At 34.6% G+C, this 19,140-nt stretch overlaps 1 protein-coding gene across 2 annotated transcripts in view; it reads right to left on the reverse strand.

Moving 5' to 3' along the window:
- Positions 1-1,211: 1,211 nt before the first annotated feature.
- LOC148943412 (repulsive guidance molecule A-like) overlaps positions 1,212-19,140 on the reverse strand; it is a 41,942-nt gene continuing 24,013 nt past the window's right edge. The window contains exons 1-4 of one of the 2 annotated variants that reach the window (XM_089101447.1): positions 17,998-18,042; positions 9,839-9,988; positions 8,653-9,152; positions 1,212-5,582 (exon numbers count right to left, since the gene is read on the reverse strand). In XM_089101447.1, coding sequence (XP_088957573.1) covers positions 4,914-5,582; positions 8,653-9,152; positions 9,839-9,914 — 1,245 coding nt within the window. In that variant the 5' untranslated portion in view covers positions 9,915-9,988; positions 17,998-18,042 and the 3' untranslated portion in view covers positions 1,212-4,913. Of the gene's footprint in view, positions 5,583-8,652; positions 9,153-9,838; positions 9,989-17,997; positions 18,043-19,140 lie in introns of those variants that run through there. The other variant, XM_089101446.1, reaches the window with a different exon arrangement.

Below are 19,140 nucleotides of genomic sequence, written 5' to 3' on the forward strand. Positions count from 1 at the left end.
GGCCAAGAATAGTCAGTAATTTATTTTTCTTTAACTTAACCCCGTGTAATTTCAAATCTAGGTTTTTATGATATTTATTTATGTCATCAAGTTTGTTTTTATATAGTTCAAAGTTTGGAAAAAAATAGGACAAAATCCTCTTTAATTACAATTTTTGTAATTGAACTTAGGCAGAACCAAGAGCTTGAGCAAAAAACTGATCAGAATTATCAAATCGATGTATCAAATAAAGAAAGTGTAAATATCGATATATCGTTTAATCAATCACCAAACACTCCAATTTGAAGCGAAACATCTGATCGTAACACTTATTCATCTGATATCGGACTTGAAGGTAAGCAGCGCTTCGATTGCATGGGGTGATTGCCTAGAGGAGGTCAGATTGTCACTACAGCCCCTTTGTCAACTTAGCGTTAACCAGCGATGCGAGGGTAGAATGTGACGCAAACTATGCAAATGATGTACAAAGTTTTTCAGACGTTCTGACTGATATGTGAACAATGGGGGAATTGCACAGCTTACAGCTTTATCCCCATTGATTATGAGGGCTATGCATTCCCCAAAGGCATATTTATTAGACCTTTCACCAATACTGAATCAAATGTCTGTCAATATTTTAATACGATGTCTTCAGGGAAAGGGGGCATGGGAAGAGGGCTAGTTGCCCTCCAATCTTTTTTGTCAATTAAAAAAGCATTAGAACTTGATTTTTCGCTCGAATGAGGCCTCTTCCGATCTTCTAGAGCCATTAGTTACGTTAAATCACCCCTGAAAAAAAAAAAAAAAAAGCGAACAAATACGCATCTGTGATATATCTTCTGATAAAAAGTACAAACTCCACATTTATGTAGAACAGAGCTTAAGCCTCTATAGTACGGTTTTTTGATATGCTAGATCTGGTGGTGTGGTTTTCATTAAGGTCCCTTGGCTTTTTGGTGGTTCCCCTCCCCCTTTTTTCAAAAAATTAGGCATATTCTCAGGGTCGTATACTTTGATGGGTACGTAAAACTAATGAATTTTATATGCTTAGAATCAGCATAAAAAGTCGATTTTTCTGATGTATCCATCGTTTTCAAAACTCCATTTTTAGAGTTCCAGTTACTATTGAGCCGAGTTGTTCCTTACAGCTCGTTACTTGACAAAATCTACTTAATTCTTTCCGTCAGACCTCACCAAGTTGTAATCATACTAAAGCAAACTTATCATAATTATCGAATAAGGAAACTATTTATTGTTTTAGATAACAATCAAATATTGAATAAAATATAACGAATGGCACAAAATATTTCCTTGTACTGAAAAAAAGTACTAAGCTCAGACGCGTGTCACTCTCCTGAAAAATATAAAAAGCTAGACCGATAAAACAAAACACAAGATGCTGATTAATACACAAAATGATCCTTAATGGTAAGAGAGATAAAACTCATAGCAAAAATATATAGTCGTTCCCAAAATCAAATAGTATATCTCAAAATATTTCCAAAAAAATAAGTTTCTGGCTCTTTATTATTTTATTTTTCAAAAAACTATCTCTTTCTAGAAAAAGGGAGAAAATCGAACTGCATTATCTCTAATAAGTCTGTTTTTCTAGTCATAGCTGCACAGGTAGAGGATAATTGCTGTTTTGGAGGAGCAATAGCAAAATGTTAATTCCATTCCTTAAACTTTTCAGATTTATTCTTCAATTTCAAGTTTTTACTCCTTCTCTTTACAGTTCAGCCACAGAGAAATAGAGACCATTTCTAAAAACTTTTGTAATTGAAAAATGTTAACTTCTTTTTACTGGCTTAGAATTCCAATAGAAACAAAGAAATGGATATAAAGACAACAAGCGGGTCTATGGTCAGTAAATGAATCCAACGAATATTTCGCCATTACATAACAAACAAGGCGTCTTAATCAAAAAAAAAAAAAAAAAAAAAAAGGAAACTAAAACGAAAAAATATATGTAAAACTAAAATAGACCAACATAAAATATACAATTACTTACATTTACAATTTGCAGCTGCCTTTATCAAACCACGAAAGTTACTTTTGTGGCTTGATGAAGGTAGCTGGAAATTGTAAATGTAGGTAATTGTATATTATATATTCTATGTTAGTCTAATTTTTAGTTTCTAGTTGTTTTTATTATACATTTAATAACATTTTTTTAGTTGGATTTTTAGTTGGACCGGGCGAAATATTCGTTGGACTTTTCTTGTTTCTCTTCGCTTTCATTTACTGGCCATAGACCCGTTTGTCGTCTCTATATTCATTACTTTGTTTTTGTCATGGCTGGCCAGTTCGCCTTTGGATCTATTAATTCCGATAGAAGAACCAATAAGGTTAAATTCAACTTTTTACTCGTTTTTTTTTCGGCTTAAACACCTGAGCACACGAGAAGCAATTAAGTTGAATTTCACTTTTCGCTCTTTTTGGCTTAAACCAATGAAGATATGAGAAGCAATCGAGTTCAATTTAAGTCTAAACATAATATTATGAATTATATACCAAATATAGAACAGACAGAATCTACACAATTTAATCCCCCCTCCCCCAGGAAAAAAAGTGTCTTCGACTTGTTTTACAGGCTATTCTCTTCTATCTATTTAAGTAAAAAAAAAATCAAATCTATGCTAATTGCACTACACAGCTTAGCAATTTCGTTTCAATTTAGCATACAGAATATAACATTATTATCAGGTTGTTTTTCAATTAATCAGCACTTAGAAAGTGCTGATTATTAGAAAGTGCTCCATTTTAGAAAGTGCTCCATTTTAGAAAGTATGATATGACAATGTATTTCAATTCTGGGTTTCAAAAGGTGTCTTTGTAGATACAAAATAAAAAGTTTCAAACCATTATGTCCGTTTCCAATTTATAGATAATTTTAATGTAATTTATATTAAATTTTACTATTTACAGACAAAATTTATTGTAGTTAGACCCAAGGAAGAACTATAAATTCTTACTCTGATTTTAATAAAAATTATAATAATGCATTGGAAATTCTTATTTGATTTACTTTTAATGTATTGCTTTTTCTTCTTTTTTTCTTGTCTTGTGTTAAAATACAATATATTCATGTTGTAGTAACTGTCTAAAGTAAAATTTTTTGGTTTAGCCTTAATTTTCTGGGGTTTTCTTTTTTCAGCTTCATCTTTTTTTTTTTTTGCAGACAAGTTTTGAATTAACTTTAAAAATAAAAAACTTAAAAAAAAACATCCCTCAAAAAACTTAAAAGCTTAGTTCACTCTCTTCGCAATCACGATAATATAACTTAATTTGGGTTTGGGGGGGGGGGGGCAATATGACGACAGCATCAATTCAACTGCGGTAATTTGGTCAAGTCAGACGAATGAATCAATCCTGTCTCCCAAAATTTATCCTACAAGGCCAAATTCATGGTTTTCATCTTCGTACTCATCCTTGAAGGAGATAAAAGGATAATTTCGCGCCTCATCCCCTCTTGGATCTTCTCTGTCTTGTAAAGACCGTGAGGCATACAGAAGGCACATCTACACGGTAACGAAGAAAAGGGACCCAAGACCACCTCCAAGGGCAGACGGGACTTAAGTAAAACTTACATCGGTAAGTAAAATCAAGACGCATTCTAGTACATTTTTCTTTTGAAGACCCAGACACATTTATCATATTTTATTACTAAAAATAGTCATAAATTTGAAGGTTTCGAATACAATTATTTTTGCTACATTTTAGATGCTTAAAAACCTTTCTTTTAAACATATGCTTCTGAATAACTGACAAAAACTCAAAACATATTTTTCACCACAGCGAAGTTGAACATATGTAAAGGCCTTAGCTCTAGCCCAAAGAAATTTTTATTCATCTTTTCAAGATTGCATTTATCGGAAGCAATTATTATTTTAGCAATTAGCAATTATCGATTACAACCAATAAGCTCTAATCTCCATATTCAGAGTCAAAACCAAAACCATTTGCATGGATATTTGACCCCCTTTCAACATCCAACATGTCCCTTGGTGCCTCCCCACACTCCATATGGCTTTTGCTCGAAAATTTCAAGATAGTCATTTCAATGAGAACTACCAGAAGGCTCAAGGCATGATAAGTGCAAGGGACCTAATCATTGTACGAGGGCAATAATCAGGGACAAGGGCAATAAATCATGCAAAAACATAAATATTGATATTTGTATGATAAACCTCCTACTGCTCAAGCTGTTCATTCATTGATACACTGCAGAACCGGTTTTTATCGTTAGTTTCTTTTACTTAGCGTGAGACGTGACAAAAAGAAGTGACAAAATAGATGGAAAATTAAACGAAAGCAATTTTCATTTTTAAATGTCCAGAAAAGAATTTTGAGAAGTTTTTGCAAAAAAAAGACGTCGAAGACAAACCTATGGAAGAATGCTTATAGCATAATTACAGAGATTATGATACTATTCAATGGAATTTGAGTCATCTACAAAAATTTTACTACAAACCATTGAAAGGTCCAATCAGATATTGTTTTTCAATGTTTAAATATATTGGTGTGTTTTGTTTTTCTAAATTATAAACATTTGATTTCTGTTTTAGACTACTGGTAAACAACAACAAAGAGAGATAAAACTCAAAGAAAAGACAAACAAACAAGATTGTGGCTAGTAGAGTGAAAACATGAAAGACTAAAACAATGCAGATATTTTTCCTGTATGTAAACTAGGCATCCTCAGCACAAAAGAAACCTGACAGCTATGATCTAGTTAGATTTTTGTGTTCAAAAATACAATTTTCATTGACTTATTTATGAAAATTTAGTGTTAGCCCCCTGTCCCAAGTTTGAGTGTTTATTTCCTGGCCCATTCTCATTTTTAGCACTGAAAAATGTTTAAAATTAAGATTATCGAGGATCCAGTCAAAAACAGAAAAGAAATAATTTTCAGCAATTATTTCGAATATTTGTTAAAAAGAAATCTTAGATATAAACATAGTATATACTATTAATAAAGAAGTTGATAAACACACAAAAAACATCAATGGCCTCCCAGGCCCACTGCACGCAACTGAGCTATATGCCACGTCTCTATCCACTTTACTTTTTAGCCGAGGAAGAAGGCTAGTTCTACCCTTAATAAGCTCATTATTACTTAACTGCATATAATCACTTTGCGCTACTTTTGCTACAAGTGTGAACATAGCATCATTAGTTGTTGACACATCAAAAACACAGGCATCAAGAAAGACATCTGTCACATTATAGTCTCTACATGCTGCAAACGCAGCTTCACGAGGTAATCTAAACACTTCATTCCTCCTCTGATCTAGCCTTTGAGAGGTAGGACAACCCTGGGAGCAGAGGTATAAACCTTCAACTCCAGTTTCTAACAAGTCATTTGGCATACGTATAGCTATTGAAAGATGTCGGCCGATTTGTCGGATGTAGACAACAATGGCTAAGTGACGAGCAGTTATTTCAACAAAACGCCCTGGATCATGCTCAATGACTTTGATTATTTCACCTTCGCCCGCTGCATCAGAGCCATCTATGAACATGTTAGGTAAATAATCAATGCTTGCTTCATATGTCCTCTCAGGACTACAATCCGACGTCGATTTTAATATCACTGTAACCTGGAAAAGAAGAAACACAATTACAAGTGTATATATGAGTGATTTTTTCTTCCCTCCACTCCCGACCATATTTCCTTGATGTAGATATAAGGTATATGATGATTTTTTTTTTTTTTTTGCTTAAGACTGTTTGAAATGTATAGTTGAAATGTTAAATCTATCCATCTATCACATAGTGAAAATTCAAAAATGCACCTTGTAAAAGTAAAAATTATGAAGAACAATTACGTGTTCTTTTTTAACGCAATCTCTTCTTTAATTGAGCAACAAAGAAAAACTTTTAAAGATTTGAAATTTAATTTAAAAGATTAGGGGGCGCTATTTGATCTGTTTTATTGTCTTGACACAGCATTTGTTTATTTTTCCTCCCCTCCTTGGAGAAAAAATCCTGTTCCCCCCTCCTCTACTAAGATTTGGAAATAAATAACACTAGGAAGTGATACCTAACTTTAATTTCTAAATAATGATTCTGATATTTATCAATTCCGATTCTTAATTAATAAAGATTCTGATTTTTTACAGTCTTATCAATAACCTCTTTTGCTGTATATACTTTTTATTCCTCCTTTTCTGTTAAGTTTGAAAAAAAAAAGATTAGCGTTTGATTTGTTTTTATTTTTACTATAAATTTTAACATAAAAAAAAACATTAATTTATGGTAATTTCCTTAGACAACCCCTGTTAAGAGCCATCTATGGATAATTCAGAGTAATCTATAAAAAGACTAGGTAAATAATCAAAGTTTGTCTCTTATGTCATCTCAGCATTACAATCAAGTGTCAATTCTCATGTCCTATCATAGAAACTTTAATACGTATAACAGAAAAAGTGCAATCATTTTGCTGTCCTCAATTATTTTTGGAATTTCCTTAGAAACAGACTAGTTAAGAAAATGAGGACATACTCTAAGGATTGCCAAGGATCACCATATGAGGTCAAGTCAAGCCAAAAGAAATAATAACAAAATTTATTTAAACCTTTACATACACAACAGCAAAAAGAGGAGCATGAAAAAAAGAAGCAAAAGAAGCAATGAAAAAAAGAAAAAAAGAAGGAATAAAGATCTAACAGATAGCTACTTCTTAGAGTACATACAGCAAGGAACGCTCTCCAGGAGTAAAAAAGCAGTTGATGCACTGTGCCATGGAAACTGATCTCCAAGAAGAAGTCATCCAAAGAAAACCTTACCCAAGTTAATTTCAAAGAAGGTATGATACAGGGCCGTATCCAGGATTTTTGTTCAGGGGGGGTTTTACTAATTTTTGACTTTTTTGGTTTTTTTTTTTTTACTAATTTTTGACTCAGTTTTCGACTAATTTTACTGATTTTTACCTAGGTTTTACTAATTTTCGACTTATTTTCGAGTCGGTCAAAAATTTCGGGGGGGGGGGGGTTCAAACCGGGTAGCCCCCTCCCTGGATACGGCTTTGGTATGATACATTAAAATTAAGAAGGTTATTAAGGGCTACTAAATTAAAATGCTATATTTATAATAAAAAACAAAAACAAAATGGCAGTGCTTGACTGGACTATGGCCAATTTCTAGTTACTAAACTAGTCCATTTAGCTTAAATATAGGAATTGAAAAGACCATAAATCTCAGTCATTATCACCTCAGAAAAAAAAAAAAAAAGAAAAAAAAAGAAAAAAAAAAATCTTAAATTTAAACGTTCTCGATAAATTTAAACTTAACAGCACTTGGGAATGAAATATGGATGCCACCTTTTATGAATTTAAGATTTGATAGCAAAGGTGAAATAAAAGAAAATAAAGAGAACATTTATATCCTCTCAGAAACGTTTATAACCCAGGAGAAAGAGGGTCCTAACGAAGATAAGATAGATAAAACAGTTGGAGCTGTTCTGGTGTTGTGCGGTGGTTTGGGGTCTCTGCTCTGCCATAAGCTTCTTCCTCCAACCCATTCACAGAAAGGAAATCCTCCTTGTGTCCTCATAGTAACGTCAGAGTGGATCTTTCACAAGTTTAAGTTTTCCTAGTCAGAACCATGACTGCAAACATTTCTACAGTGACTTTATATAGTAGCATCTAGTAAGGAAGTTATAGCCTAGAAGACGACACAGAATCGAACTAGATTTTCTAGTGACCTGGATGGGTTTAGAATTACATAAGGCTTCCATTCCACTGGAGGTTCCACGGACTTCTTGCTGTCTGGTTCAAAACCGGCTTCGAAGCTGTAGGCTTGAGAATAAGTATTTGTCACTGACCTGCACTTGTTGATTGTCTTAAGGCATTTACAATTTGAACAAATGAACAGTGAACAGTGAACAAATGAACAGTCCAACTTCGATGTTACAACGTCAAAAAACAACTCTTTTGGTGATATTTTGACTGATGAATCCAGTAATTTAAACTGGACTTGCTGAAGTTTCAAAAACTCATCAGTGAGGGTTAAAAAACACAAAATTTATTTTTTCAGGCAGGAAGGATGTGTTACATATGCAGAGAATGGGACTCAATGCTTTAAAACCCAGAGAAAGATCGGTTAAATGTTTACCAGAGGAATAGTCTACAGATAATTTTTAACACCCGTTTGAGAGACGGTATGTCGATATGGTCAGCCAATCAAAAAGCTGTATAAAAAATGTGGTTCTACCCTGCTTTCTAGCGCTATAATGAAAGAATGGTTGAAATGGCTAAGACACATTTTACAGGTTATTTAGAAGGATTACAGATTATCATAGATTGCATTTTGTCCATCTTTCTAAGACAAAATGAAATCCAATGAAGACCAACTGAAATAAGACAAAATGAAGTCAACGAAAAATTTTTCGTTGACTTTTCAGTCAACGAAAAATATTAATCACAACTTTAAACAAGCTAAAGGCTGAAAAAAAATTGTGGAATTCCCATTTTTATCCTTTTTTCCCCAGAAAATAAGAAGTGCACGTGAAACACTATTGTATTCGCGAATTCTTCATGAATGTTTTTTGAATGAAGCAGATCGTGTTATGAGTTTAAAAGGGATTATGATATAAAATAAAGGCTGGGACGCCTCGAGTTAGACCAGGAATACAGAGCTGAATTACATGATTTCAGAAAACAAACATACCTTCGAAATGGCAGAAGCTGGAGATCCCGGGACAAGTGGTTCATTTGTAACAGATACAGCCAAATATTGATTATCTACTAAAGGCCACGCTCCAATAGATGAACATGTCTGAAATCTCCTATCAAATGTAATTACGTGGGGATCTCCAAACACAGAGCAAAACACTGTTTTATCACTCCCCTCCCAATGACACACTTGTTCCACAGGGTTCAAATGCGCTGGCAGTAATGGCTCCAAGCCACGTGGCTCCTCTTCAATTACATTATCACATTCAAATTCACTCAGCCATTGGTCAGTTAATGATTGCATTGTATGGTACTGTAGGTCCCCTCGACAGGCCCTTCCTGTTCCTTTTAAACACTTGTGGTATGTTCTTAGAATACTGCAGTATTGAGGGGTTGGGCCACGTTGAATTTCACCCCCTTTGAGGTTTGTTTGATAGATATGAGTACAAATTTCAAGGCGACGACAGTTTGCAACAACTGGGGTTAGAACTTGGCCTAGAACATAAAGTAAATTAGAAAAAAATCAACTACTCCTTGAATTAATGTGTAAATAAAGGTTTAACTTGACAAAAGGGTTAAAATATATTGCTGTTAAATTACAACTCGAGAGGGATGAATGATGAATGTCAAATACCGCTTACAGAAGAACGACAGAGAGGAGAAGTATCACATAACGCTTACAGACACAAATTTCAATTTTGAGAAATGGATTTATTAAACTACGCATGTATATCCTTGTTTCTGATAAAAATTTGTATTGACACCTGGTAACAAAGAGGTCATATTTACAGCAGGTGTTTTATATAATGCATAGAAGGTCTCGTGTACTTTGCACAGTTAATTCGCTCTAGATAAAAAGAAGAGAAAAACCTAGCTAAAGTAAGGAAAAATTTGATACCATTGAATGCATCCAAGGAGTAAAACAATATTTTCGCTTTATTTCTCAAAGAATTTTTTCAATGAAGGTAAAACCTTCTTGGGACCAATCCTGGGAACCTTACAGTCCCTGGCTGCCGGTGTGGTCTTAACCACAAAAGGAAGAACACGCTTTCTTTTAGGGACATAAATGGTGAACTCCCCGGCTGAGAGACGGGTTTTTGATCCCGTAAAGAAATGATGTTTGAAAATTTAATAGTCTAACAATACAAAGTTAAAAAAAAACATTAAAAAAAGGAACTTACTTAGATAAATAGCGACTGTGAGAATCCTATAGTAGGACCGACCGGTCACTAGACAGCTCCCCAGGTCTTTAATCATTGTCAAATGTCATGATGCAAATGACATTTTCTTCTTCACTAATAACAGTCCTGGTACTCACAGGTTCAAATACACTAAAATAAATAAAATATGTTTAATATTCAAAAGCAAACTTTAGACACTCATAAATTTTACTGACACGTTCATTTGTGATCTGTATGGCATATAATGTGATGTAGTGTGAACAAATAATTATTCTGCTTGAACAAACAATTAAGGAAAGACAAAAAAAAGTTTGTTTATGCTTAAAGTTTAGGTCAAGATATGTGCATTCCAAAGTTTTCTAAAAAGGTTTTCTTTAACTTTCCCAATTTGGTTAAAGGAAAAATAAAGCAAAATCCCGGTGTTGATTGTGGAAAAAGTGGAAATTTTAAAAACTTATTGTTTCTGTCTAAATATTTAAGTTTTTATTGAATTTTTGTTCACTACGTCCTCAAAACTCTTTTCATATTTTTTTATATATTCTTCAGAAATTCGTGCTCTACATATATAATGTATTATTCAGTTTAGCAACACCACGATTTCGTAGAGATTGCTCCATTGTTCATACCAAACAAAAAAACAAGCAATCCAAGGTCAATAGCCAAATCCTTTAAAAGTATTTAGTTTACTAGAGTGATACATAATTCAACTCAATATTTTATTCCATCGCAAGAAAGTAAAATAAAAAACAGAAAAAATAGTCTAGCAATAAAAAATTAATAAAGAGAAAAAAATATAATACACGAATAGTGTATTCATTATTATAAGGCTTACAAAATAAAATATTTGCCAGTTTGGTAACAAAAGACGTAAAATATAGGCACAAAATTCCACAGCCAGCTCATTATCCAAGCTTACCGGCTGAAAAAGAGAAGGGCTACCCTTGTAAGATACTGTCAATTGCCACTTTTTCACAGTATAACAAGAACGTTGTCATTCACAAATAGCGTCCTAGTATTAAACTGCCAATAGCCACCCTTTCAAAACATAAGAACAACGGCGCCCTTACAAGCGGCGGCCTTGTGACAAACTGCCAATAGCTACCCTTGCACAAGATAAGGAAAACGGTGCCCTTACAAGTGGTATCCATGTAAGAAACTGTCAATAGTCATACTTTCACAAGGTAAGGAAACGTGGAAAAATATACAATTTGAAATTAAAACCATGTGGTATCTTTTGATCCCCAACTTAACTGACCTTCAAGGATTAGGGACCCTTCACACTAAAAATGTAAGAGTTTACGTTGCGCTTACTGCTAAAGTTGTTACGTTACATGCTCCGGTTCTTACGTTTTTCTTCTTTCATATCAAAACTGTTCCATTCACACTGGAACATAAGTTCAAGATTACAATAAACAATTATCACAATCATCATTCACAGAAGCTTTGGATTTACAAAAAATCGCAACAACTATTCTTAAGGAGTCAAAGCTGCAAGTATGATATCCAATTTCTTACATTTTTCATAAAAGAAAACTTTCTTGTTTAAATTCTCTTTGATTTTAACGAAATTTTCTTTAACTTTTTTTAGGTTCCCCCTCCCCTTGAAAACAGGGTCTTTTGAGCTCTATAAACATTTTCTAGCTTCTACAAACTCAATTAGTTCATCAGAAAAATCATTTTGTCGCGTAAACATAAGAAGTTTAAATTCATTTAACTTCTTCTGCCAAGGCTCTTGCGTTTCGTTCCGCCTTACGATTACATTAACGAAATGTCATATGTCTTTGTCTTATAACTATGGATAGAGTGCCTATAATTAATTTCTATTTAAGTATGAAATTTTTAGCTTAATTATTTTTGTATTTGTATGTCTATTTGGTTGAAATAACAGAAAGTTAAGCCTTGGGATTACGGAACTACAACTAACAAGAAATGCCCTAAACATCCAAGCCTTTGATCGGCTATCCTTCAGCTTATTGAATTAGAAATATATCATTAAAGTACAAGGGGTCTCGAAACTATTGTATATACCTACAAATATGTGTCAAACAGTTCGTGGTAACGAACTGTAAGTAAGGTGCGACCCGGCTCAAAAGTGATCGAAACTCTAAAAAACGGAATTTTTATACCAATAGACATATCAAAAGAATTAATTTTTATGCTGATTTCAAATATATAAACTTCATCAAGTTTAGTCTTACACATCAAAAGTTAAGAGCCGGACAAAATTTGCCTTATTTTCTAAAAAAGGGGGAAACACCCCCTACTAAAAGTCATAGAATCTTAATGAAAATCACACCGTCAGATTCAGCGTATCAGAGAACTCTACTGTGGAGGTTTCAGGTTCCCATCTGCAAAAATATGGATTTTTTTATTTTTTTGCCAGAAGAAAGGTCACAAATGCGTGTTTTTTCCCCAGGGGTGATCGTATCGACCAAGTGGTCCTAGAACATCCCGAGAGGGCTCATTCGAACGGAAATACAAAAGTTCTAGTGCCCTTTTTAAGTGACCAAAAAATTGGAGAGCAACTAGGCCCCCTCCTACGCTCATTTTTTCCCCAAAGTCACCTAATCAAAATTTTGAGATAGCCATTATGTTCAGCATAGTCGAAAAACCAAAAACTAGTCTTTGAGGATGACTTAATCCCCCACAGTTTTCGGAGAAAGGGCTGCAAGTTATGAACTTTGCCTATTATTTACACATAGCATTTGTTATTGGGAGGTATACGCACGTTTTCAGGGGGATTCTTTCTGGGGCGAAGAGAGGTTATGTGGGAGGATCTTTCCATGGAGGAATTTTTCACGGAGGAAGAAAATTTTTCTATGAAGGGGGTGCCGGATTTCCCAGGATTATTTAAAAAACGATCAGAAATTAAATAAAAAAAAATTTCAACTGAAAGTGAGGAGTACTAATATCAAAACTTAAAACGAAGAGAAATTATTACGTACATGAGGGGGTTCTCCCCCTCGTCAATACCTCTCACTTTTCGCTAAAGTTTTAATAGTAACTTCAAAAGAGCTATTTATTCTAATTAAACGGCCTTTATTATTCGGGGGTCATTTTTAAAGAATCGGAACAAAATTCGAACTTCAGCGCAAAGAGCGAGGTATTGACGAGGGGGCTAACCCCCTCATATACGTAATAATTTCTGTTCATTTTAAGTTTTGATGTTGCTCCTTACTTTCAGTTGAATTTTTTTTTTATTTAATAGTAAACAAGAAACTATAAATAATTTGCTACCTTGCTATCAAAGAACAGTCTTTTGACTAATTCTGATATCTCTCTAAATCGACTCTGAAAAGGTAAGGAAAAGAGCACGGCATTGGAATTTACAGTCCCTACCAGCGGTACTGACCTCCTCAGCCAGAAAGCGTAATGGGGAATTGGGGGCCAGCCAGCCTATGTTTTTGCACACCCTTCCTGTTTATCTTCCCCAGGTTTCTCCAGGTACCCATTTAGAGCTGGCTCAATTCTGGCTGAGCTTACAAAGTCAGGTCAATGACACCTATTCCAAAACCAAATAACCAGCGACATCGGGACTCACGGACCATGGACTCAAATAACCTCACGGACCATGGACTCTAGCTTCAAATTGCATTCACAGCTGGAGCAGCTACGATATCAGTCCCTCCCACCATGCCCTTTTCGCGATCGTCCTTTGTCAGAGGTTTACACGCGCCAAGTTTAAGCCCAATTATTCTACCCGTTTAGGAATCCTATATAGATAGAAAAAGAAGATAAGCCAGACTCGCTCTGGGTTTAGTCAATTCTTACAGTCTAAAAATTTAGCCTGACTCTGGGTTAACGTCAAAATATGACCAAATCTACATTTTTAGAATCTGGCCTCCGTTTTTCTATTCTATTTCTATATAACACACAGATACCTATACAGACAAATAGACGTTTTAGGCTACAGTACCATATAGAAGAAGCTGCAAAACTTAAAGGCTAATATATATATATATATATATATGAATAATTTGGCTGTAATTATAAGGTCATATTATTATAATATGTAATCTTTGAGCTACTGCTACTATATTTTTTTCTCAGTAGCAGGCAGTCTATATTTTCTATGATGTAAAAACCCTTCTGCATATACAACGACAGCATAAATACCCACTAGGGGAAATGTTTATTACTGTGAGACAATTTTTCGAAAAAAAGACACGAGACACACCCTTTCGCCTGAATTACGGCTGTTATATACATAAGACTGGGATACATAACTAAAGTCAGTAACTTCAAGTCAAGACCGTACCCAGGAAGGGGGAGGGGGGTTAAGGGGCTTGACCCTCCCCCTCCCCTAAATTTGTGTCCGAATCATAAAAACATAATAAAAGCGGGTACTTACGTGTTATATCGACCACACCAAAGAAGTGAAGTTAGGTTAATCCTAATGAAATATACCAAAATATGATGAAAATATAATACTTTAGTGACAAAATTATAGAAAATACAACAGGGATTTATAGAAAGCAGGCCGCCCAGAAAAAATTATATTAAATACCTAACGTAACCAGCTCTGTATATTGAATACTTAGTTAAAATATACCTGCACAGTATTTTATCTAGCTCGGGCTAGATGATCATCTCCAAGTGGACACAGAAAACGGTTTCATTACAGATCAAAAACAAAGTGTTGTCGCTATAACACGTAAGTACCCAAAAATACATGCATTTTGAATTTTTTTAAAGACCCCCCCCCCCCGAACAAAATCCTGGATAAACCCTTTCTTCAAGCTAAAAAAATCTGAATTTTCGACACAACATTTTTTCTTTGTCACAAGAAAGGCACAAAAACAAGGGATAGGGAGCCAACGTTCGTGCCCCACCCCTCAAAAATCACAATTTTTAATGGTTTTACCCAAAATTCCTTATACTTTCCACTTTAACTCATCACCTCTAAAAAAATTCATGTGTAATGACCCTACAGTATAATCATTTTGCTCTGGGCAAAAAAAAAAGTGTTTTACATTATATTTAAAAAAGATAAACGCCTAGAATAGCGGCTCTTCAGAAGGAGACATGCTGGAACAAAAAAGAGACACTTTTACATTGCTAATTTTATGTTCATTTTTATGGTTTTGTCAGCATTTTTGGCAATTCTTCCCAGCCCTCCATAAAGATCTGATATAGGTCTTGGTTGTGTAAAACACTAACAAAATGATTGATGAGAATTGATTCAAAACAGATAAAAATGGGAAAAAGCAAATAAATATGATTCATTGATACTTGCTGCATATTGTAAAGTAATCATTTTTAGGGCTATGAGACCATTAGAGGGGGGTAGGGGATGAAGTTTTTTTTTAACTGAAAGTAAGGAGCAACATTAAAACTTAAAACGAACAGAAATTATTCCGTAGGCCTATATGAAAGGGGCTGTCCCCTCCTCAACGCCTCGCTCTTTACGCTAAAGTTAGACTCTTTCTCACAACGCTATTTTAAAAAAAAATAAAACACTTTAGCGTAAAGAGCGAGGCTTTGAGGAGGGGATACCCCCTTTCATATACGGAACAATTTCTTTTCGTTTTAAGTTTTAATGTTGCTCCTTACTTTCCGTTAAAAAAACTTGTTTCTTTAAAATTTAATTGCAGATAGGAGCTTGAAACCTATACATTAGGAGTTCTCTGATACGCTGAATCTGATGGTGTGATTTTCATTATATTAAGGTTATATGACTTTTAGGGGATGTTTCCTTTTTTTGTCGAAAATAAGGCAAATTTTCTCAGGCGCGTTAACGTCTGATGGGTAAGACTAAACTTGATGAAACTCGTATATTTGAAATCAACATAAAAATCTGATTCTTTTGATGTAACTGTTGGTATAAAAATACCGTTTTTAGAGTTTCGGTTACTATTATGCCTGGTCGCTCCTTACTTACAGTTCGTTACCACTAACTGTTTGATATCGATGTCATTTTCCCGACTGTTAGTTTTTATGTATGCGCGCGATTTTACCTTGCAAAGACCGTGAAGTTATTAAAAACAAATAATTTTTGGACAAGATTCATGCTAGTCAATAGGTGTGACTATTAACGTAAATGTAGGTGAGGGGGGGGGGAGGACTTATTTTCAAAATCTAGGGGAAATTTTTGTTATTTTTTCTATTTTTTTTAACAAAAAAAACTAATGTGTCCTTCAATAAAAAATACCTCCAAAAGGTATTTTTTATTTAAAAAAAAATCGGTACTTGTCTAGAATCCAGTGAACACGCGGGAAAGACCGTATCGAAATCTCAAAAATTCCTTATGAAAAACAGGTTTTAGTGAGGTATTGCTCACTCCGTGACAAAGATTTAAACTTTAGTTTTTTGGGGGTTGAAGGGACAAAAAAGACACCTAGGTTAAGCTACGTCTTTAATATATGCTTTGCTTTACCCCCACCCCCTAATTTGCAAATATATAGCCCAAATTTGTTTCTGAATTATTATATTTTTATCCTATTTTGTTTTATTTCAAAGGATTAACCAAACTTCCCTTTCGCGTGTTTACTGGATACTAGACAAGTACCAAAAAATCCAAAGAAGGGTAAAATTGTTCCACCCCCCCCCCCCCCCCCCATTTAATTAGCACCCAAAACGGCTCCCTAATTTTCAGTCATTATGCGTTACCACACTCCCCAAATTTAAAATTTAATGAAGTCTCTGGTTTCCAAAGGAAAAACTATGTGTCGTCTCCGTGTTTGTGTTGTCTCTATGTGTGTGCCGTCTCTGTGTGTGTGTCGTCTCTAATTGCGTTTCGTCTCTGTGTGTGACCTCATTATTGTCAGCGGCCCTTCGATCACTTTTCACTCTTAAAAAGGGAACTAGAAATTTTGATTTCAAATCAAATAAGTCTCCTTTGAAGTTTATACGACCACCCCTTTTATAAAAACCTTATATGTTAACAATAGGCAACTTGCATAATTTACAGTTCTTGCCCTGGGGGCTTTTACTGTCGTCTCCTTATGGACAACTACGCACTTTATCAATACTAGGCCTACACTTAAGTCCAAAGGGCTGTCCATTTTCAAAGATCGTACGTACACGAAGCATGCACGACGATTGGCGTGTCAACCGTGAAGTGTGCCTATGCTGGTACAATATGCAGCATGTCATGGAACAAACGGATAATCTCTAACATAAGTCAAAGCCGCTAAAATTCAGCTTTCAATTTTATTCATGCCAATCGTAATTGTAAATTGACTTGACTGTATGTTCAAGAACAAGGTGTACCATCGTATGACAGGGTTGCCTAGGAAACTGAAATTGCTTCGCAGAATTTATGTACTTCAGGATACCAATCACAGCTACGTTAAAGTAATTAATGGTAATTCAGTGACTTTAAATTTGTTATCTTTGATAGTATCTAATCAAACATCAATATCCAATCTTACTAATTTTCAACTTTCTTTTTATGCTAAATTGTTGCGTATTTTTTAGTCACAAAACTAAATTGTCTCTGTGCTTTAATTTGGTTTAACCCCCCTATAAATTCTGTGAGTTTGTGTTAATTTTAACCTTTTCGACATTCGTTTTTTCCTTGGGCAATCTAATAATTTTCCTCTGTCAAATGACTGAGCTTTTTAAAAAGTCTAGTAAAAAGACTTCCTAAAAAAATTCTAGTAAAATTCATGACTAGAAAAATACGATTAGTATACCCACGATCATTCTGAAATACTTTGGAATACTTCATTTTAAGACAGAATCGCTCTTCAGTTCAGAATGCGCATAAGAATTGAAGTATCATTACATACTTTTCACAATTCGCAATAAAAGTGCACAAAAGTTTCCCACCACAGACATCAGAGCCTCCCCCTTCCCTCTGTAAGAATCTTTTAAACTTCCTCCCCCCGAAAAACAAAACTAAGGCCACCCAGGGGCATTTGCTATAGGGCAGGGAGCAACTACCCCCTTCCAGACACCAAACCCCCCAGCTGAAATTTAGTGTCTTCAAAAATCTTGTCAAAACTGAGATAGGCATAATTCAAGCATCCATAGAAAGGTCCGTTTTCTTTAGTATACCTTTACTTTTATGGTACTGCGTGGCCCATTTTCCACTTGACTTGAGAAAATCCGCTCCTACTTTCTCCCCCCCCCTCCGAAAAAATTGACGAAATTAAGCCCCTAAAGGCCACCCACTTTGAAATCTGCTAATAAAAACCAAATAACATTTTTAATACCTTCAGACATGCAAAATATTTCTCACTAGATTCACACAGGTTCACCTACACCACACAACTAAACCCTCAACCCCACTAATGAATAGCTACAACCCAAATCACACCTAGAAGAAAGGTTGTACAGGTAATCCATCTCAGTGAGGGATTCCGTATTCTTTCCCGTCTTGCACCTGACAATTTCAGCAGGGGTCCCTATTGTATGATTCCCAGTACGGTTCGGACCGTCATCGTTAACTAGGTTTTACAATTATTTACGACCCTTAATCCAGAGAATAGGCACTGAATCATGAATTTCACACCATAAGGAAGGGGACGCTATTATACAGTGTAGAATGGAATTTTCGCAAGCGAGACGCATAAGAAAACGAGACACCTGGACAACCGAAAACTTGACTTGGATTTTTCTTTTCCTATTCCTTTATGCAATATTTTAATATTAAACAGCCGAGTTAAGCCCCTTCTAAACATGTATTTACGATTCGTTTTTTAGGGAAAATTAGAAATTTAACATAACATTACAAAGTACAAACTGCACTACGGAACAAGATTTAGCTCGGGAATTGAAACATTTATTCTATTGGTTTATTAAATAAAAAAAAAAAAAAACACTTTTTTCAGCTGAAAGTAAGGAACAACATTAAAACTTTAACGAACAGAAATCATTCCATATATAAGGCGGGCTGTCCCTTACTCCAACCTTGTTCATTAGGCTAACCTCTTAAAAGTTCTTGAAAAATACTTCTCAACGGTCCCTGTGCTTCAGCAGTCTTTCTTAAAGAATTGCGAAAAAAAAAAAATCAAACTTTAGCGTAAAGAACGAGGGCTGAGGAAAATGTAGCCCCCTTCATATTAACCTGACAATGCAGATTCAGTTGTATTTCTTAAGTAAAGTGCAGATTATGTTCTAGCATTTGGAAGGCATAGGGGTTTTGAGCCCAACTCATGTTAATTTCTGCTCGTTTTGAGTTTGACTTGGTTATTTATTGTAATTTCTGTTCGTTTTGGGTTTCATTTATTTATAGATGCTGATTTGTGGTAGTTTCATGCTTGGTAAAAATATATGATTTTTACTCATTTTTGGTTTAATGGAGTTCTTTACTATTCTTTGAAAAACTTATTTTTTGGAAGAAGTTTTTTTTAATT

The sequence above is a fragment of the Artemia sp. Qi Xiang Cuo genome, chromosome 15, assembly GCF_049724085.1.
Source record: "Artemia sp. Qi Xiang Cuo chromosome 15, ASM4972408v1, whole genome shotgun sequence".
Classification (NCBI taxonomy): domain Eukaryota; kingdom Metazoa; phylum Arthropoda; class Branchiopoda; order Anostraca; family Artemiidae; genus Artemia; species Artemia sp. Qi Xiang Cuo.